Source organism: Anomaloglossus baeobatrachus, chromosome 3, assembly GCF_048569485.1.
Source record: "Anomaloglossus baeobatrachus isolate aAnoBae1 chromosome 3, aAnoBae1.hap1, whole genome shotgun sequence".
In the NCBI taxonomy this organism is placed as follows: Eukaryota; Metazoa; Chordata; class Amphibia; order Anura; family Aromobatidae; genus Anomaloglossus; species Anomaloglossus baeobatrachus.
In genome coordinates, this window is record NC_134355.1 from 27,477,656 (window position 1) to 27,498,242 (window position 20,587).

The following is a 20,587-nucleotide window of genomic DNA, read 5'->3' on the forward strand; positions in this document are numbered from 1 at the left end:
GTAGGACGCAAATGCCGACGTTTGAGAGGTTATGGACGCCACCTGCGGCGCAGACGTACGTGTGAGTGCGTCAATTTGCGCTTGACCCGCTGAGATAGCTTGGAGTGCCCATACGGCTGCGAATGCTGGAGCAAAAGACGCGCCGATAGCTTCATAGATGGATTTCAACCAGAGCTCCATCTGTCTGTCAGTGGCATCCTTGAGTGAAGCCCCATCTTCAACTGCAACTATGGATCTAGCCGCCAGTCTGGAGATTGGAGGATCCACCTTGGGACACTGAGTCCAGCCCTTGACCACGTCAGGGGGGAAGGGATAACGTGTATCCTTAAGGCGCTTGGAAAAACGCTTATCTGGACAGGCTCGGTGGTTCTGGACTGCCTCTCTGAAGTCGGAGTGGTCCAGAAACATACTCGTTGTACGCTTGGGAAACCTGAAACGGAATTTCTCCTGCTGAGAAGCTGACTCCTCTGCTGGAGGAGCTGAGGGAGAAATATCCAACACCTGATTGATGGACGCGATAAGATCATTCACTATGGCGTCCCCATCAGGAGTATCAAGGTTGAGAGCGGCCTCAGGATCAGAATCCTGATCAGCTACCTCCGCTTCATCATACAGAGAGTCCTCCCGCTGAGACCCTGAACAATGTGATGATGTCGAGGGAATTTCCAAGCGAGCTCGCTTAAGCGGTCTGGGGCTGCGGTCAGTGTCAGAGACCTCACCCTGGGAACTATGAGACACCCCGGGAGGACATTGTTGTTCCAACTGAGGGGGACCAGGGAGCAATGATTCCACAGTGCCCATGGTCTGAGATACCGGTCTGGACTGCAAGGCTTCTAGTATCTTAGCCATAGTCTCAGAAAGTCTATCAGTAAAAACTGCAAACTCCGTCCCTGTCACCTGGACAGTGTTAGCAGGTGGTTCCCCCTGGGCCACCCTTAGCAGAGGCTCCGGCTGAGTAAGTGCCACAGGGGCCGAGCATTGCACACAATGAGGGTCAGTGGAACCTGTCGGTAGTATAGCCGTACATGCGGCGCAGGCAGCATAGTAAGCCTGTGCTTTGGCACCCTTGCTTTTTGCGGACGACATGCTGTTGTCTCCTCTGAGCAATCCAGGAGGGTATATAGCCAAAAATCAACCGTGCACCATACAGTGTAAAGTATAGCCTATAATCATATAATCTATAAGTACACTTCTGCACTAGTGGGGCCAGCACCTCAGGTGCTGCTTACCGCCCGCTTAAAGCGGTTGTGTGGTCACCAGAATCCCTGCCTGGCTCTCCCAGAGCTTGTCTCCCCTCTCCAGGGTCAGAAGAGCTGACAGGAATGGCTGCCGGCGTCCTGAGGAGAGGAGGGGGCCGTGGGCGTGCCCTAGAAAGTGCGGGAATCTGGTGCCCCACTGTGCACAGTGAGGGGGGTGGAGTATGCAAAGCATGTTCCAGCCCTCAGTGCTGACGTCCTGTACAGCGTCCCGCCCTTCCCCTGACTGGCAGGCCTGGGGGCGGGAAAAGAGTGAGACTAGGCCGCAAAGAAGGGAATTTTGTTACTTACCGTAAATTCCTTTTCTTCTAGCTCTTATTGGGAGACCCAGACGATTGGGGTATAGCTACTGCCTCCGGAGGCCACACAAAGCACTACACTAAAAAGTGCAAGGCCCCTCCCCTTCTGGCTATACCCCCCCGTGGTGTCACGGGTTCTCCAGTTTTAGTGCCAAAGCAAGAAGGAGGAAAGCCAATAACTGGTTTAAACAAATTAACTCCGAGTAACATCGGAGAACTGAAAAACCGTTCAACATGAACAACATGTGTACCCGCAAACAACAAAAAAATCCCGAAGGACAACAGGGCGGGTGCTGGGTCTCCCAATAAGAGCTAGAAGAAAAGGAATTTACGGTAAGTAACAAAATTCCCTTCTTCTTCAGCGCTCTATTGGGAGACCCAGACGATTGGGACGTCCAAAAGCTGTCCCTGGGTGGGTAAATAAATACCTCATGTTAGAGCTGCAAAACAGCCCTCCCCTACGGGGAAATCACTGCCGCCTGCAGGACTCTTCTACCTAAGCTGGCATCCGCCGAAGCATAGGTATGCACCTGAGAATGTTTGGTGAAAGTGTGCAGACTCAACCAGGTAGCTGCCTGGCACACCTGTTGAGCCGAAGCCTGGTGTCGTAGTGCCCAGGACGCACCCACGGCTCTGGGTGAATGGGCTTTCAGCCCTGAAAGAACCGGAAACCCTGCAGAACGGTAGGCTTCCAGAATTGGTTCTTTGATCCATCGAGCCAGGGTGGCTTTAGAAGCCTGCAACCTCTTGCGCGTACCAGCGACAAGGACAAAAAAAAAGTGCATCGGAACGGCGTATGGGCGCCGTGCGGGAAATGTAGATTCTGAGTGCTCTCACCAGATCTAGCAAACGTAAATCATTCTCATACCGGTGAACCGGATGAGTGCAAAAGGACGGTAAGGAGATATCCTGATTAAGATGAAACGAGGATACGACCTTAGGGAGAAACTTCTGGAGAGCAACTAGAACCCAGTTCAGATCCCATGGATCTAACGGCCGCTTGTACGGGGGTACGATATGACAAACCCCCTGCGGGAACGTGCGCACCTTAGAAAGACGTGCTAGACGCTTCTGAAAAAAACACGGATAGTGCTGAGACTTGCCCTTTGAGGGAGTCGAGCGACAAGCCCTTTTCTAACTCCTATTGTAGGAAGGAAAGAAAAGTAGGCAATGCAAATGGCCAGGGAGACACTCCCTGAGTAGAGCACCAGATTAAGAAAATCTTCCACGTTCTGTGGTAGATCTTAGCAGAGGCGGACTTCCTAGCCTGTCTCATGGTGGCAACGACCCCTTGGGATAATCCTGAAGACGCTAGGATCCAGGACACAAAGGCCACACAGTCAGGTTCAGGGCCGCAGAATTCCGATGGAGAAAAAACGGCCCTTGGGACAGTAAGTCTAGCCGGCCTGGTAGTGACCACGGTCGGCCGACCGTGAGATGCCACAGATCCGGGTACCACGATCTCCTCGGCCAGTCTGGTGCGACGAGTATGACGCGGCTGCAATCGGATCTGATTTTTGCGCAGTACTCTGGGCAAGAGTGCCAGAGGTGGAAACACATATGTGAGCCGGAACTGCGACCAATCTTGCACTAAGGCGTCTGCCGCCAGAGCTCTGTGATCGCGCGATCGTGCCATAAATGCCGGGACCTTGTTGGTGTGCCGAGACGCCATTAGGTCGACGTCCGGCACCCCCCAGCGGCAACAGATTTCCTGAAACACGTCCGGGTGAAGGGACCATTCCCCCGCGTCCATACCCTGGCGACTGAGGAAGTCTGCTTCCCAGTTTTCTACGCCCGGGATGTGAACTGCGGATATGGTGGATGCTGTGTCCTCCACCCACATGAGGATTCGCCGGACTTCCTGGAAGGCTTGCTGACTGCGCGTCCCTTCTTGGTGGTTGATGTATGCCACCGCTGTGGAGATGTCCGACTGGATTCGGATCTGCTCTCTTTCTAGCCACTTCTGGAAAGCTAGTAGGGTAAGATACCCTGCCCCGATTTCCAGAACATTGATCTGAAGGGTGGACTCCTGCTGAGTCCACGTCCCCTGAGCCATGTGGCGGAGACAAACTGCTCCCCACCCTGACAGACTCGTATCTGTCGTGACCACTGCCCAGGATGGGGGTAGGAAGGATCTTCACTATGACAATGAGGTGGGAATAAGCCACTATTGCCGAGAGTCCTCGGCCGTCTGGGAAAGGGAGACTTTCCTGTCCAGGGAGGTTGACTGCCCGTCCCATTGGCGGAGAATGTCCCATTGCAGTTGGCGCAGATGAAACTGCGCAAAGGGAACTGCCTCGATGGCTGCCACCATCTTCCTTAGGAAGTGCATGAGGCGCCTTAAGGGGTGCGACTGGCCTTGAAGGAGAGACTGCACCTCTGTCTGCAGTGAACGCTGCTTGTTCAGCGGAAGCTTCACTATTGCTGATAGAGTATGAAACTCCATGCCGAGATACGTTAGTGATTGAGTCGGAGACAGATTTGACCTTGCCAAATTGATGATCCACCCGAAAGTCTGGAGAGTCTCCAGCGTAACATTCAGGCTGCGTTGGCATGCCTCGAGGGAGGGTGCTTTGACGAGTAGATCGTCCAAGTACGGGATCACCGGGTGTCCCTGAGAATGCCAGACTGCTACCACTGCTGCCATGACCTTGGTGAACACTCGTGGGGCTGTCGCCAGACTGAATGGCAGAGCTACGAACTGAAGATGTTCGTCTCCTATCACAAAACGTAGAAAACGTTGGTGCTCCGTAGCAATTGGCACGTGGAGATAGGCATCTTTGATGTCTGTTGAGGCAAGGAAGTCTCCTCGAGACATTGAGGCAATGACGGATCGGAGGGATCCCATCCGGAACCGCCTGGCGTTCGCATGCTCGTTGAGCCGTTTCAGGACCAGAACAGGACGGAAGGAACCGTCCTTTTTTGGAGCCACAAAGAGATTGGAGTACAAACCCTCGCCCTCGTTCCTGAGGGGGGACAGGGATCACCACTCCTTCTGCTCTTAGAGCGTCCACCGCCTGCAGCAGGGCATCTGCTCGGTGGGGGGTGGGGCCGTTCTGAAGAATGGAGTCGGAGGACGAGAACAGAACACTGTCCTGTGCACGTGAGCACAATGTCCGTCACCCACCGGTCTGTGACCTGTGGCAGCTAAATGTCGCCAAAGGCGGGGGAGTCTGCCATCAACCGCGGATGCGGAGAGAGAGAGAGAGAGCTGAGAGTCCTGAGGAGACCGCCTTGGTAGCGGTTCCTCCGACTGCCTTCCTTGGGCGTGATTGAGCCCGGCCGGAATCTGAGCCCGTCTGAGGTTTTGTAGCCCTTTTGCACGAGGACAATTGGGACCTGCCGGAGCTTGGGAAAGACCGAAACCTCGACTGTACTTTTAGGACAGTATTAACAGGGTAAGTCGCAGTGCAGACATTGCGGGGTTACGGACGCCTCTGCGGTACAGATGTCCCTGTGCTCAAGGCCAGCTGCGCAAGAACAGCTGAAAAGGTTAGGTTGCCTATACGGCTGTGGATGCCGGAGCAACCGACACGCCGATAGCTTCCTAGACAGATTTCAACCAGAGTCCATCTGTCTGTGAATGGCTCTTTAAGTGAAGCCCCATCTCCAGTGCAACTATGGCTCTAGATGCAAGCCTGGAGATTGGAGAATCCACCTTTGGACCCTGGGTCCAGCGCTGACCACGTCAGGGGAAAAGGGATAACGTGTATCCTAAAAACATTTGGAGAAGACGCTTATCTGGTAAGCGTGGTGTTCCTGGACTGCTTCTCTGAAGTCAGCGTGGCCAGAAAAATACTCAATATCTGTGTGAGATACTGAAAAGGGACTTCTCCTGTTCGTCTCCTATCTCCACTGGGGGAGCTGAGGGAGAAAGATCCAACCTTCCATTGATGGACGGTATAGGATCATTCCGTATGGCGTTACCACCCGGTGTATCCGGATTGAGAGCGATGTCAGTATCAAAGCCCTGAAGAGCTGCCTTTTGGTCAAGTAGATTGCCCATGGCCTGTCTGGACTGCAAGTCTCTATATTATGACTACTCCGTCCCTGTCCATGGACAGGGTTGACAGGTGGTTTCTTTGGCCACGACTAGTAGAGACCCCGGCAGACTATAGCCAAGATTGGTGACCGTACAGTGCAATGTATAGCATACAGGCATAAAGTACAAATGACCACTGCAGCACAAGCAATACAAGCAGCATAGAAGCCTGTGCCCTGGCACCCCTGCTCTTCTGCTGCTGTATACTAGTCATCTAGGGGAATATAGCCCAGAAGAGTGACCCTACAGTGCAATGTATAGCATACAAGCACAAGTACAAATGAACACTGCAGCACATGCAATACAAGCAGCATAGAAGCCTGTGCCCTGGCACCCCAGCTCTTCTGCTGCTGTAGACTAGTCATCTAGGGGAATATAGCCCAGAAGAGTGACCATACAGTGCAATGTATAGCATACAAGCACAAGTACAAATGCACACTGCAGCCCATGCAATACAAGCAGCATAGAAAAAAAAACCTGTGCCCCAGCACCCTTGGTTTTCAGCTGCTTTAGTCTAGCCATACCAGGAGAATATAACTAAGACTAGCGACTGTACAGTGCAATGTATAGCATATCAGCATAAACACAAATGAACACCTCAGTCGTGCAATACAAGCAGCCTAGAAAGCCTGTGCCTTAGGCTAGTTTCACACTACGTCTTTTTAACATCCGCTGAAAACGTTTTTTTAGCGGAAGTACGGATCCTGCTTTTACAGCAAATAACGTATGCAAACGCATATGTTATTTTGCAGGATCCTGCACTGGATGTTAGGGGCGTGCAAAGGAGTCATGTGATCGGGATTGAGGGGAGCTAGACTGGGAGGAGGCTTCTGACAGCTGCATACGCTGGTAACCAAGGTAAACATCGGCCTTGGATACCCGATATTTACCTTGGTTACGAGTGTCTACAGCTGCTAGGAGACTGGCTGCGTGCACATAGCAGAGCCTGGCTGCGTGCACATAGCAGAGCCGGGCTGCGTGCACATAGCAGAGCCGGGCTGCGTGCACATAGCAGAGCCGGGCTGCGTGCACATAGCAGAGGCGGGCTGCGTGCACATAGCAGAGCCGGGCTGCGTGCACATAGCAGAGCCGGGCTGCGTGCACATAGCAGAGCCGGGCTGCGTGCACATAGCAGAGCCGGGCTGCGTGCACATAGCAGAGCCGGGCTGCGTGCACATAGCAGAGCCGGGCTGCGTGCACATAGCAGAGCCGGGCTGCGTGCACATAGCAGAGCCGGGCTGCGTGCACATAGCAGAGCCGGGCTGCGTGCACATAGCAGAGCCGGGCTGCGTGCACATAGCAGAGCCGGGCTGCGTGCACATAGCAGAGCCGGGCTGCGTGCACATAGCAGAGCCGGGCTGCGTGCACATAGCAGAGCCGGGCTGCGTGCACATAGCAGAGCCGGGCTGCGTGCACATAGCAGAGCCGGGCATGCTCAGTAGAGAATCAGGATACTGTTATAACGCAGCTGAACGACATTTGGTAGGCAGGATCCAGCACTCATTGACATGCATTGCAGCTCGCGGCGCAATGTCAAGGATCCTGTGACATACGTTAATTTGACAAAGCCAAAAAACGCTACATGTTGCGTTTTTGAAACATGTTAAATTAACGCAAAATGACGGATCCTGCGTCTAACGGACGCAAACGAATGCAAACGGAAGTGGACGCGAGTCCATTGAAAATGCATTAAACACAAAACGGATTTGCACAGGATCCGTACTTCCGTTAAAAAAACGTTTTCAACGGATGTTAAAAAGACGTAGTGTGAAACCAGCCTTAGCACACCTGCTTTCCTGCTGCTGATGTGTCGCTCCCCAAGCGGGCATATAGCGACCTATGCAGTTAAAAACAACACATGTACACACTGCAGTTATATTGTGGTCAGCACTATGTGTGCCGCTTACCGCCCGCCTATAAGCGGGTGTATGGTCGCCACCGTCCTGCCTGGTTGCCGAAAGTCCGAGCTCGGACTGCAGTAATGGCTGCCGGCTTCTTCCCCAGCTCGTGTGAGGAGGGGCGGGCCGTGGGCGTGCCCCAAGGCAGAGCGGGAATCCGGCGTCCGACAGTGTGCAGTGAGAGGGCTGGAGCATGTAAATAAGGCTCCAGCCCTCGGCGCTGCTGATTGCTCAGCGCCTGTCCCCTTCCCTGAGTGACAGGGAGGGGGCGGGAACGAAGCGGCACTAGGCCGCAGAAGCCGGGGACTGGATTTATAAGCGCCGCCGCCGTAAAAGCGCGGTCGGCGCCCAGTCCCCGGCGAACTACAAGTCCCAGCCGCGCCGCCGCTCCCGGAGCGTCCGGCGCGGTAGTTCCCAAAACACAAAGTCACTCAGCAAAGCTGCAGTGACTGTAACCCATTACTGTCCCCGGCGCACTAGCACACCCAGCAAGTCTGGAGTGTGCTGTGTCCGTGTGACCGGGGACACAGAGTACCTGTAATGGTGCAGGGCCAAATCCCTGAACGGTACTCCAGCTCCGTATCCAGCAGGTTCAAATGGGTCTGTGGATGGAGCCCGGCGTCAGAGCTTTGAGGCCGGCAGGATCCCACTTCCACAGAGCCCCTCAGGGGGATGTGGAAGGAAAGCAGCATGTGGGCTCCAGCCTCCGTACCAGCAATAGGTACCTCAACCTTACAACACCATCAACGGGTGAGAAGGGAGCATGCTGGGGGCCCTATATGGGCCCTCTTTTCTTCCATCCGAAATAGTCAGCAGCTACTGCTGACCAAAATCTGTGGAGCTATGCATGGATGTCTGACCTCCTTCGCACAAAGCTTGAAAAACTGGAGAACCCGTGACACCACGGGGGGGTATAGCCAGAAGGGGAGGGGCCTTGCACTTTTTAGTGTAGTGCTTTGTGTGGCCTCCGGAGGCAGTAGCTATACCCCAATCGTCTGGGTCTCCCAATAGAGCGCTGAAGAAAGCCGGGGACTAAAGTTATAAGCGCGGCCGGCGTATAAGCGCGGTCGGCGCGGTAGTCCCCGGCGTACTAATGTTCCCAGCCGCGCTGCAATGTGAAATGGCAGCGCGCGGTCAGCGCGGTAGTCCCCAGTAAACTAACACACCCAGCCACGCTGCAGTGTGTGATGGCACAAGCGCGGTCAGCGCTGCGGTCCCCGGTGCACTAACACACCCAGCAATGCTGGAGTGTTTCTGTGCGCGGTCCCCACGGGGACACAGAGTACCTCAAAGTAGCAGGGCCTTGTCCCTGACGATACTCGGCTCCTTGTCCAGCAGAGTCCCCAGGAGCTGTGGATGGAGCACGGTCTCAGTGCCTGGAGACCGGTTAGGATCCCACTTCACCCAGAGCCCTAAAGGGGATGGGGAAGGAAAACAGCATGTGGGCTCCAGCCTCCGTACCCGCAATGGATACCTCAACCTTAACAACACCGCCGACAAGAGTGGGGTGAGAAGGGAGCATGCTGGGGGCCCTGTTATGGGCCCTCTTTTCTTCCATCCGACATAGTCAGCAGCTGCTGCTGACTAAGCTGTGGAGCTATGCGTGGATGACAGCCTCCTTCGCACAAAGCATGAAAACTGAGGAGCCCGTGAGAGCACGGGGGGTGTATAGGCAGAAGGGGAGGGGCTTTACACTTTTAGTGTAATACTTTGTGTGGCCTCCGGAGGCATAGCCTATACACCCAATTGTCTGGGTCTCCCAATGGAGCGACAAAGAAAAGGAATTTACGGTAAGTAAACAAAATTCCCTTCTTTGTCGCTCCATTGGGAGACCCAGACAATTGGGACGTCCAAAAGCAGTCCCTGGGTGGGTAAAAGAATACCCCGATAAAAAGAGCCGACAACGGCCCCCTCTTACAGGTGGGCAACCGCCGCCTGAAGGACTCGCCTACCTAGACTGGCATCCGCCGAAGCATAGGTATGCACCTGATAGTGTTTCGTGAAAGTGTGCAGACTAGGCCAGGTAGCCGCCTGACACACCTGCTGAGCCGTAGCCCGGTGTCTCAATGCCCAAGACGCCCCTACGGCTCTGGTAGAATGGGCTTTCAGCCCTGAAGGAAGCGGAAGCCCAGAAGAACGGTAGGCTTCAACAATCGGTTCCTTGATCCACCGAGCCAAGGTTGACTTGGTGGCCTGAGAGCCCTTACGCTGGCCAGCGACAAGAACAAAGAGCGCATCAGAACGGCGCAGTGGCGCCGTGCGAGACACGTAGATCCGGATTGCTCTCACTAGATCTAACAAATGCAAATCCTTTTCACATTGGTGAATTGGATGAGGGCAAAATGAAGGTAAGGAGATCTCCTGATTGAGATGAAAAGGGGACACTACCTTAGGGAGAAAGTCCGGGACCGGACGCAGAACCACCTTATCCTGGTGAAATACCAGGAAGGGGGCTTTGCATGACAGCGCTGCAAGCTCTGACACTCTTCGGAGTGATGTAACTGCCACTAGAAATGCCACCTTCTGTGAAAGACGTGATAGAGAGACATCCCGCAGCGGCTCAAAAGGTGGTCTCTGAAGAGCCCGTAGAAAACTGTTGAGATCCCAGGGTTCCAGCGGCCGCTTGTAAGGTGGGACTATGTGGCAAACTCCCTGCAGGAACGTGCGGACCTGCGGAAGCCTGGCTAGACGCTTTTGAAAAAAAAAAAACACGGAAAGCGCCGATACTTGTCCCTTGAGAGAGCCGAGAGACAAACCCTTGTCCATTCCGGATTGCAGGAAGGAAAGAAACGTGGGTAAGGCAAACGGCCAGGGGGTAAACCCCTTATCAGGGCACCAGGCTAAGAAGATCCTCCAAGCCCTGTGATAGATCTTGGCTGACCTTGGTTTCCTGGCCTGTCTCATAGTGGCAAAGAGCTCTTGAGATAACCCTGAGGACGCTAGGAGCCAGGACTCAATGGTCACACAGTCAGGTTGAGGGCCGCAGAATTCAGATGGAAAAATGGCCCTTGAGACAGCAAGTCTGGTCGGCCTGGGAGCGCCCACGGTTGACCCACCGTGAGGTGCCACAGGTCCGGGTACCACGACCTCCTCGGCCAGTCTGGAGCGACGAGGATGGCGTGGCGGCAGCCGGACCTGATCTTGCGCAACACTCTGGGCAGAATTGCCAGAGGAACGCCTTTAGGGCTAGATACACTGCCCTTATCTCCAGAACATTGATCTGAAGGGAGGACTTTGTCGGAGTCCAGGTTCCCTGAGCCTTGTGGTGGAGAAAAACCGCTCCCCACCCTGACAGACTCGCGTCCGTCGTGACCACAGCCCAGGATGGGGGCAGGAAAGATTTTCCCTTCGACAAAGAAGTGGGAAGAAGCCACCACTGAAGAGAGGTCTTGGCTGCCAGAGAAAGAGAGACGTTCCTGTCTAAGGATGTCGACCTCTTGTCCCATTTGCGGAGAATGTCCCATTGGAGTGGACGCAGATGAAACTGCGCAAGGGGAACTGCCTCCATTGCTGCCACCATCTTCCCCAGGAAGTGCATGAGGCGCCTCAAGGGGTGTGACTGGGCCCGAAGGAGAGATTGCACCCCTGTTTGCAGCGAACGCTGTTTGTCCAGCGGTAGCTTGACTATCGCTGAGAGAGTATGAAACTCCATCCCGAGGAAAGTCAGTGATTGGTTCGGAGTCGATTTTGACTTTGGGAAATTGATGATCCACCCGAACCTCTGGAGAGTCTCCAGAGCAACGGTCAGACTGTGTTGACATGCCACCCGGGAGGGTGCCTTGACTAGGAGATCGTCTAAGTACGGGATCACCGAGTGGCCCTGAGAGTGTAGGACTGCCACAACGGAAGGTGTTCGTCCAATGGCGAAACGCAGGAAGCGTTGATGCTCTGGAGCGATCGGCCCATGGAGATAGGCATCCCTGATGTCGATTGATGCTAGGAAGTCTCCTTGAGACATCGAAGCGATGACAGAGCCGAGGGATTCCATGAGAAACCGCCTGGTTCTCACATGTCTGTTGAGCAATTTGAGGTCCAAAACGGGACAGAATGAACCGTCCTTTTTTGGCACCACGAACAGGTTGGAGTAAAAATCGCGACCACGTTCCTGAAGGGGAACGGGGATCACAACTCCTTCTGTCTTCAGAGTGTCCACCGCCTGAAAAAAAAAGCAACGGTTCGCTCGGGGGGCGGAGATGTTCTGAAAAAAACGAGTCGGAGGACGAGAGCTGAACTCTATCCTGTAACTGTGAGACAGAATGTCCCTCACCCATCGGTCTTGGACATGTGGTCACCAGGCGTCGCAAAAGCGGGAGAGCCTGCCACCGACCGAGGATGCGGTTTGGGGAGGCCGAAAGTCATGAGGAGGCCGCCTTGGAGACGGTGCCTCTGGCGGTCTTTGGACGTGACTTAGACCGCCATGCAGAAGAGTTTCTCTGGCTCTTCTGTGGCCTGTTGGACGAGGAGGATTGGGATCTGGCTGAGGGCCGAAAGGACCGAACCTCGGTTGAATTTTTCATTGCTGAGGTCTCTTTGGTTTGGGCTGGGGTAAGGACGAGTCCTTTCCCTTGGATTGCTTAATAATTTCATCCAATTGCTCGCCAAACAATCGGTCGCCAGAAAAAAAGGCAAACCGGTCAAGAACTTCTTGGAAGCAGAGTCTGCCTTCCATTCGCGTAGCCACCTGGCCCTGCGGACTGCCACCGAATTGGCGGATGCTACCGCTGTACGGCTAGCCGAGTCCAGGACAGCATTCATGGCGTAGGATGAAAATACCGACGCCTGAGAAGTCAAAGACGCTACTTGCGGAGCAGAGGTACGGGTGACCGGATTAATCTCAGACAGACAAGCTGAGATAGCCTGGAGTGCCCACACTGCTGCAAAGGCTGGGGCAAAGGACGCGCCTATGGCTTCATAGATGGATTTCATTAGGAGCTCTATCTGCCTGTCCGTGGCATCCTTGAGCGATGAACCGTCAGCCACTGCTACTACGGATCTAGCCGCCAGTCTAGAGACTGGAGGATCCACCTTGAGACATTGAGCCCAACCCTTAACTACGTTAGAGGGGAAGGGGTAACGTGTGTCATTAAGGCGTTTAGTAAAGCGCTTGTCCGGAAAAGCCCTGTGCTTCTGGACAGCATCTCTGAAGTTAGAGTGATCGAAGAAGGCACTCCGAGTACGTTTGGGAAACCTAAACTGGTGCTTCTCCTGCTGTGAAGCCAACTCCTCTATAGGTGGAGTTGGGGGAGAAAGATCTAACACCTGGTTGATGGACGCTATAAGGTCATTTACTATGGCGTCCCCTTCAGGTGTATCAAGATTGAGAGCAACGTCAGGGTCAGAGTCCTGGGCTGCGACCTCCGCCTCGTCCTCCAGAGAGTCCTCAAGCTGAGACCCCCGAACAGCGTGATGAAGTCGGGGAAGATTCTAAGCGAGCCCGCTTAGCCGGTCTGGGACTGCGGTCCGTGCCGGAGTCCTCCACGTAATAACTAGAGGCCACCCCAGGAGCACGCTTCGTCGCAGACCGAGAGGGGCCTGGGGGCGATCCCGCAGTGCCCGGGGCCTGTGTAAGGGCCGGTCTGGACTGCAAGGCTTCTAGTATCTTAGCAGACCATTTGTCCATAGACTGAGCCATGGATTGTGAAAGTGACAGAGAGTTTCTCAGCTAAAACTGCAAACTCTGTCCCTGCCACCTGGACAGGGGAAGCCGGCGATTCTACCTGGGCCGAGGGTCCCACCAGTGCCCCAGGCTCCGGCTGAACGAGTGCCACCGGGCCCGAGCATTGCTCACAGTGAGGGTAGGTGTAACCTGCAGGTAGCATAGCCGCACAAGAGGTACAGGTTGCAAAATAACCCTGTGTCTTGGCACCCTTGCTCCTTGTGAACGACATGCTGTTGTCTCCCAGGAGAATGATCACTGAGGGATATATAGCCACAAGCTAACAGTACAGCCGAACCGAGAAAAGTATACAAATATAATATATATATATATACAGTTCGGCACTCTAGGGGGACCAGCACCGGGTGACCGGTGTGGCTTCCCAACCGCTCAAGCGGTGTGTGACCACCAGATTCCCTGCCTCGGGTGTCCCAGGGCTGCAGCCAGAAGTCCTCCACCGGCAGAATGTGCTTAAAACATGGCTGTCGGCGTTCACAGGGGAGGAGGGAGCCGTGGGCGTAACTACAAAAGTGCGGGAATCTGGTGCCCCAGAGTGATTAGTGAGGGGGGAGGAGGAGAACTAAGTGTGCTCCAGCCCTCACTGTCGGCGTCAGACCGACCGTCCCGCCCTTACCCCTGACTGGCAGGCCCGGGGGCGGGAGTTTAAGGCACTAGGCCGCAAAAGCCGGGGACTAAAGTTAAAACCGCGGCCGGCAAGCAGGCGCGGTCGGCGCGGTAGTCCCGGTCTCATACCAACACCGCAGTCGCTGCAGCGTCTGAGGCCAAAGTGCTCCATGCACCGTCCCCAAGGGGACACAGAGTACCTGTAGATGCAGGGCCCTGTCCCTGATGATACTCAGTCTCCTGTCCGTCAGAATCCCACAGGGGCTGCGGAGGGAGCCCGGTCCCAGTGCCTGGATGACCGGATAGGATCCCACTTCTCCCAGAGCCCCTAAGGGATGGGGAAGGAAAAACGGCATGTGGCTCCAGCCTGTGTACCCGCAATGGGTACCTCAACCTTAACAACACCGCCGACTCAGTGGGGTGAGAAGGGAGCATGCCGGGGGCCCTGTTATGGGCCCTCTTTTCTTCCATCCGATATAATCAGCAGCTGCTGCTGACTAAAATGGGAGCATGAGTGAATGTGTGCCTCCTTCAACACAAAGCATAAAAACTGAGGAGCCCGTGATGCACGGGGGGGTGTATAGGCAGAGGGGAGGGGTTACACTTTTTAAAGTGTAATACTTTGTGTGGCCTCCGGAGGCAGTAGCTATACACCCAATTGTCTGGGTCTCCAAATGGAGCGACAAAGAAATCTATTTCTGCCCCTGTCTGCTGCCCGGCCTTCCTCCCCCTGTTGCCGTCATAGACGTTAATTCTGGCACAGGCAGGCAGACAGACAGGGGTGGGAATAAATAGCATGAGCCTACCCACATATTCCCTTCGTGTTGCACCTGTCAATCAAATAGCAGTGCATTGCTGGAACTTTACTTCCACGTACTTCTGAAATAAAACCTCCAATCTCTGAACAAAACATTCTTACATTCAGCATCCTAGTGCCAGTATAGCACTGGCTTTACTTTATAAATGAAAATCCTGTTGGTTGGTTCCCTTTAAAGAGGGTTTCAAGGCAAGAAAAATTAATATCAAATATTGGGAATATGTGATAGTTGTGCTTACAACTTAATCTAATTCATTTTTGTAACATTAAAGATTTTACAAGACTGCAAAAATATCCTGCCACACAGTGCAACGCAAAGATACATGGACTATAATACAGACGAGCTGAATCTAGCCATGCTTGGTTCTGGGATTGTAAATTTTATACCAGAAATATGTGCAAGTTCCAGCAATGCTCTGCTATTTGATTGACAGGTGCAACAGGGGCAGGAATATCTATTTCCACCGCTGTGCCGGAATTAATGTCTGACAGCAAAAGGGAGGGGGGTGGGGGGTGGAGGCCAGGCAGACTGGGGCGGGAATAGGTATCAACATCAATAAATACAACAAATTATATAGACCAGATTAGACAATTACCGTTCCGATGGGAAGAAGGTAGAGGAGCGCAAGAAGAAGAATCCAAAGGGCAAAATATCCAAACACTGTGGAATCCCACAGCTCACCAAAACTCCAGTGGGGGTAGAAATTCCTGAGAGAGGCGTCTTTCTGGGCGCTCACGTACATAAGATAGTACAGAAGAGCGGGCATGCCAAGCACCAGGAGAGCTGCACCTAAATAACAGAAGTCATCTGTATTACTATGCTGTGCTATCTGTTAGGTCAGACTGATGTGCAATAAATGAAAAATCTGAGATATATATATATATATATAATGCATATAATTATATTATAATAAATTATATATACACATACATGTGTGTATGTATAATGTATATAATAATTCTATAAATAACTCTATATTATAATAATTATATCATATTATAATAGAGATATAGATAGAGATATATTTATATATATATTATATATATATATAGCCCTATTCTGTCTGTCTGTCTTGCTCCAAAATTGTGTCCTTACCGTGACATGTCCTTACGGTGACAAACAGCGGATTGGCCGCTGTGCTCGCCATGGCCCCGCCCCCCCGCACGGATTGGCCGCTTGCCTCGGCTCCTCCCCCCCGCACGGATTGGCCGCTCGCCTCGCCTCGGGTCTGCCCCCCCCGCACGGATTGGCCATGTCCTTACGGTGACAAACAGCGGATTGGCCGCTGTGCTCGCCATGGCCCCGCCCCCCCGCACGGATTGGCCGCTTGCCTCGGCTGCTCCCCCCCGCACGGATTGGCCGCTCGCCTCGCCTCGGGTCTGCCCCCCCCGCACGGATTGGCCATGTCCTTACGGTGACAAACAGTGGATTGGCCGCTGGGCTCGCCATGGCCTCGCCCCCCCGCACGGATTGGCCGCTCGGCTTCATGGATTCGCCATGGCCCCGCCCCCCGCACGGATTGGCCGCTCGCCTCGGCTCCTCCCCCCCGCACGGATTGGCCGCTCGCCTCGCCTCCGTCCCCCCGAACGGATTGGCCGCTCGCCCAGGCTCCACCCCCCACACGGAATGGCCTCTCGCCCCGAGGTGAGCGCATCAAGGTCCTGCAGCGGCGGAACACACACACACAAGAACAGACACACACACACACACAAACATCAGATCACACTCACTCTCATACACAGCTCACACACACATCAGATCACATCCACATACTCACAACATCCCGTGATATCGCTTGCTTCTCGGCGGCGATACTGTGCAGTGACCTTCCAGGACCTGCCGGAGGATCACATGGCCGAAAGCATGTGGTATCTCCGGATGTTGTGATTGTGTCAGCGCGTATGTGCGATATCGTCAGTGTGTGTGTGAGTGTTTGCGATCGGATGTGCGTGTGTTCTGATGTGTGAGTGTGTGTGTGCGTGCGTGTGAGTGAGTGTATGCGATCGGATCTGTGAGTGTCGGCAGAGGAGCACAGCTGCTGGGACCGCCCACCGGTGGGCACAGGGAGAAGTGGGGCGTGCGTGTGAGTGAGTGTATGCGATCGGATCTGTGAGTGTCGGCAGAGGAGCACAGCTCCTGGGACCGCCCACCGGTGGGCACAGGGAGAAGTGGGGTGTGTGTGTGTGAGTGTATGCGATCAGATGTGTGCATGTTTACTGTCTGATGTGTGACTGTGGAGTACGATGGGGGGTGCGCAGCATGGGGGAATGGAGCACGATGGGGGATGCGCAGCATGGGGGATGGAGCACGATGGGGGGTGCACACCTCCCCCCAAAAAACACACACACACACACACACTGCCACACACGCACGGCACAACACACCACACACACACTGGGAACCACAAACACCGCCCTACACAGACACCCACACACACAGACAATGCCGCACACACACAACACCCAACACACAAACACCGCGGCACACACAAATATACGCACATACCGCACAACACACACATTGCACAAAACATACCTCCCCCAAAACACACACCCCACACCCACACAAACCGCGCAACACACATACACAACGATACAGACACACAGCGCTCCACAAATAACGACACACAACGCAACACACAAACAACACCGCTCTCACCCCCGCCACACCCAGACAACACCCAGAACATGTACAGCCCCTACACAAACACTTGGTAACTACACACAACATCTATCTATATATATATAAAACAAAAAATCACACATTAACTACACAATACGTAAATTCTAGAAAACTCGCCATGGCTCCGCCCCCTCGCACGGATTGGCCGCTCGCCTCGGCTCCTCCCCCCCGCACGGATTGGCCATGTCCTTACGGTGACAAACAGCGGATTGGCCGCTAGGCTCGCCATGGCCCCGCCCCCCCGCACGGATTGGCCGCCCGGATTCGCCATGGTCCCGCCCCCGCACGGATTGGCCGCTCGCCTCGCCTCCGTTCCCCCGCACGGATTGGCTATTTATATACATACACTCTATATACACTCTATATATAGATAGATACACATACGTATAATTTTTTTTTAAATAAAATTGCTGAAAAGCCATAATCCTGTGTAAATGTGTATGTGCATCACCTATGTAAATCACAACACAGGAGCGGATTCCTTCAGGGCCAGGACAAATTCTACAGTTTTATATACCTGAAGATTTTATTTGATTAATGTAAACAGAATGTACAACTGGAAGGAAATTTGTATGAGAAAACCCATTAAAGGCGACTTACCTACAGCTCCTCCAAATTCTACCCCAGGCCTCTCCACAGGCACAATGCTCTCGAGAGGCGCAATCTTCTCAGGGACGTCCGGTCTCAAGGTAAACTCTTTACGACTAAGATTTTTTTCACAGTCTGCAAAATATTCCTTTCTTCGGATATAGTGCAACACTTTTTCATTTTTTACTTGCGGTTCTTCCACTTTTACCTGCAAAAAGGCAACAACAAAACAAGACGTTAGAATACTACAGGCGCCTAAAACCCCCAAGTAGCTGAAATAAGACAGAAAACGGACAAAAAAAAACAAAAACCACAAAGGAAGAGGTCAGCACAAAATCAATGACCCTAATATTGACAACTATACAAAATGTTGATTAGGTTTTATTCCATGGTGACGCGCTCTTCAGTTTCAGCGGATTTGGATCAGTAGAGTCCATGTCTTTAATGCGTGTTCACACTCCAACCCCGCATGTTTCCATGCACGTGAGTTAATCTGATGACGTGCAGCTAACAGGCGGAAATCAGAGATCCACCCGTGCATCTTAACCTGTTGAATCCTGATGTCTATTTTTGACAGCGGGATTTAACGCTCACTGGCACGCAGCACAGCATTTCCCATCCCCATCAGCGGCCCCGTGATCATGTCATCAATGGGTTGCTATAAGAGCTGGGGGTCAGCTGATGACCCCAGACACGATATATTTCCTGTGAATGCCGGCGTTCACAGAAGATCATGATTTCTGCTGTTCAGAGCGATGCTGATGCACTGCTCTGTACAACAAAAGCGATCGTAGTATATGGGCTCATGCGCATGTTGCCGAATTTCATGCATATACGCTGTGTATTACACGGCAGCGTAACTGCATGCGTCCTGCGTCCCCTGCACAAGCTATGAAGATTGTGCATAATCCATGTGCACGTTGTGTTTGAGAGCGCAGCGATTTGGATGCCAAAATTTTGTTCCAAATCGCTGCGTTCTAAAAAGCAACATGTCACTTCTCTCGTGAGCTTTGGATGCAGTCCCACTCTGTATATAGGACAGGCTGCATCTAGAGCGCATGAAATCAGCTTTTTTTCTGCAGAAACACTGCATTCATTAAGTTTTAAAGAATGAAAAAAAATAAATAAATCGTGTAATTGCATTTTTTTTTTTGCAATTTCACCACACTTGTATTTTCCCCCCAAGCTTTCCAGTAGAATAAGTGGCAGGATGAATGGTGTTGTTCAAAACTACAACTCATCCCACAAAAAGCAAGCCTTTATATGCCCATATGGAAGGAAAAATTAAAAAAAAAACAAAAAAACAAAACATTATGGCTCTTTTAAGAAGGGGAGGAAAATACAAAAACTAAAAATGAAAAATTGCCAAGTGGTAAAGGGGTTGTCCAGGTTTGAGAGCAAAGACTGCAATTTGTCTGTATTTAGTCATGTGTCGACTCAGTCTCACCCGGCTTCTCGCAAAATGAATTCGGAGAAGCTAAGATCATGTCAGTGCGGGACCACTCATGCTGGAAACATCGGGCTATCATGACAGCGCTGGAAACATCGGGCTATCATGACAGCGCTGGAAACATCGGGCTATCATGACAGCGCTGGAAACATCGGGCTATCATGACAGCGCTGGAAACATCGGGCTATCATGACAGCGCTGGAAACATCGGGCTATCATGACAGCGCTGGAAACATCAGGCTAGGGTGGATTGATTTAAATCACGCCGATTTAAATCATGATTTAAATCACGATTTAAATCAAAAGATTTTTTTCTATTTAAATCGGATCGATTTAAATCATGATTTTAATCATGATTTAAATCACTGATTTAAATCAAAGAAGGGAATTTTGTTACTTACCGTAAATTCCTTTTCTTCTAGCTCCTATTGGGAGACCCAGACGATTGGGTGTATAGCACTGCCTCCGGAGGCCACACAAAGCAATTACACTAAAAAGTGTAAGGCCCCTCCCCTTCTGGCTATACACCCCCAGTGGGATCACTGGCTCACCAGTTTTAGTGCAAAAGCAAGAAGGAGGAAAGCCAATAACTGGTTTAAACAAATTCACTCCGAAGTAACCTCGGAGAACTGAAAACCGTTCAACATGAACAACATGTGTACCCGAAAAACAACCAAAAATCCCGAAGGACAACAGGGCGGGTGCTGGGTCTCCCAATAGGAGCTAGAAGAAAAGGAATTTACGGTAAGTAACAAAATTCCCTTCTTCTTCGGCGCTCCATTGGGAGACCCAGACGATTGGGACGTCCAAAAGCTGTCCCTGGGTGGGTAAAGAATACCTCATGTTAGAGCTGCAAGACAGCCCTCCCCTATATGGAGGCAACTGCCGCCTGCAGGACTCTTCTACCTAGGCTGGCGTCCGCCGAAGCATAGGTATGCACCTGATAATGTTTGGTGAAAGTGTGCAGACTCGACCAGGTAGCTGCCTGGCACACCTGTTGAGCCGTAGCCTGGTGTCGCAATGCCCAGGACGCACCCACGGCTCTGGTAGAATGGGCCTTCAGCCCTGATGGAACCGGAAGCCCAGCAGAACGGTAGGCTTCAAGAATTGGTTCTTTGATCCATCGAGCCAGGGTGGCCTTAGAAGCCTGCGACCCTTTGCGCTTACCAGCGACAAGGACAAAGAGTGCATCCGAACGGCGCAAAGGCGCCGTGCGGGAAATGTAGATTCTGAGTGCTCTCACCAGATCCAACAAATGTAAATCCTTCTCATAC

The 20,587-nt window shown here is 52.7% G+C and overlaps 1 protein-coding gene across 2 annotated transcripts in view; it reads right to left on the bottom strand.

Moving 5' to 3' along the window:
• The window catches only part of LBR (lamin B receptor), a 183,249-nt gene that overhangs the window by 72,713 nt on the left and 89,949 nt on the right, over positions 1-20,587 (bottom strand). For both annotated transcript variants that reach the window (XM_075339083.1, XM_075339084.1), the window contains exons 5-6: positions 17,876-18,071; positions 15,189-15,382 (exon numbers count right to left, since the gene is read on the bottom strand). In XM_075339083.1, the coding sequence (XP_075195198.1) occupies positions 15,189-15,382; positions 17,876-18,071 (390 nt within the window). The remainder of the gene's footprint in view (positions 1-15,188; positions 15,383-17,875; positions 18,072-20,587) is intronic.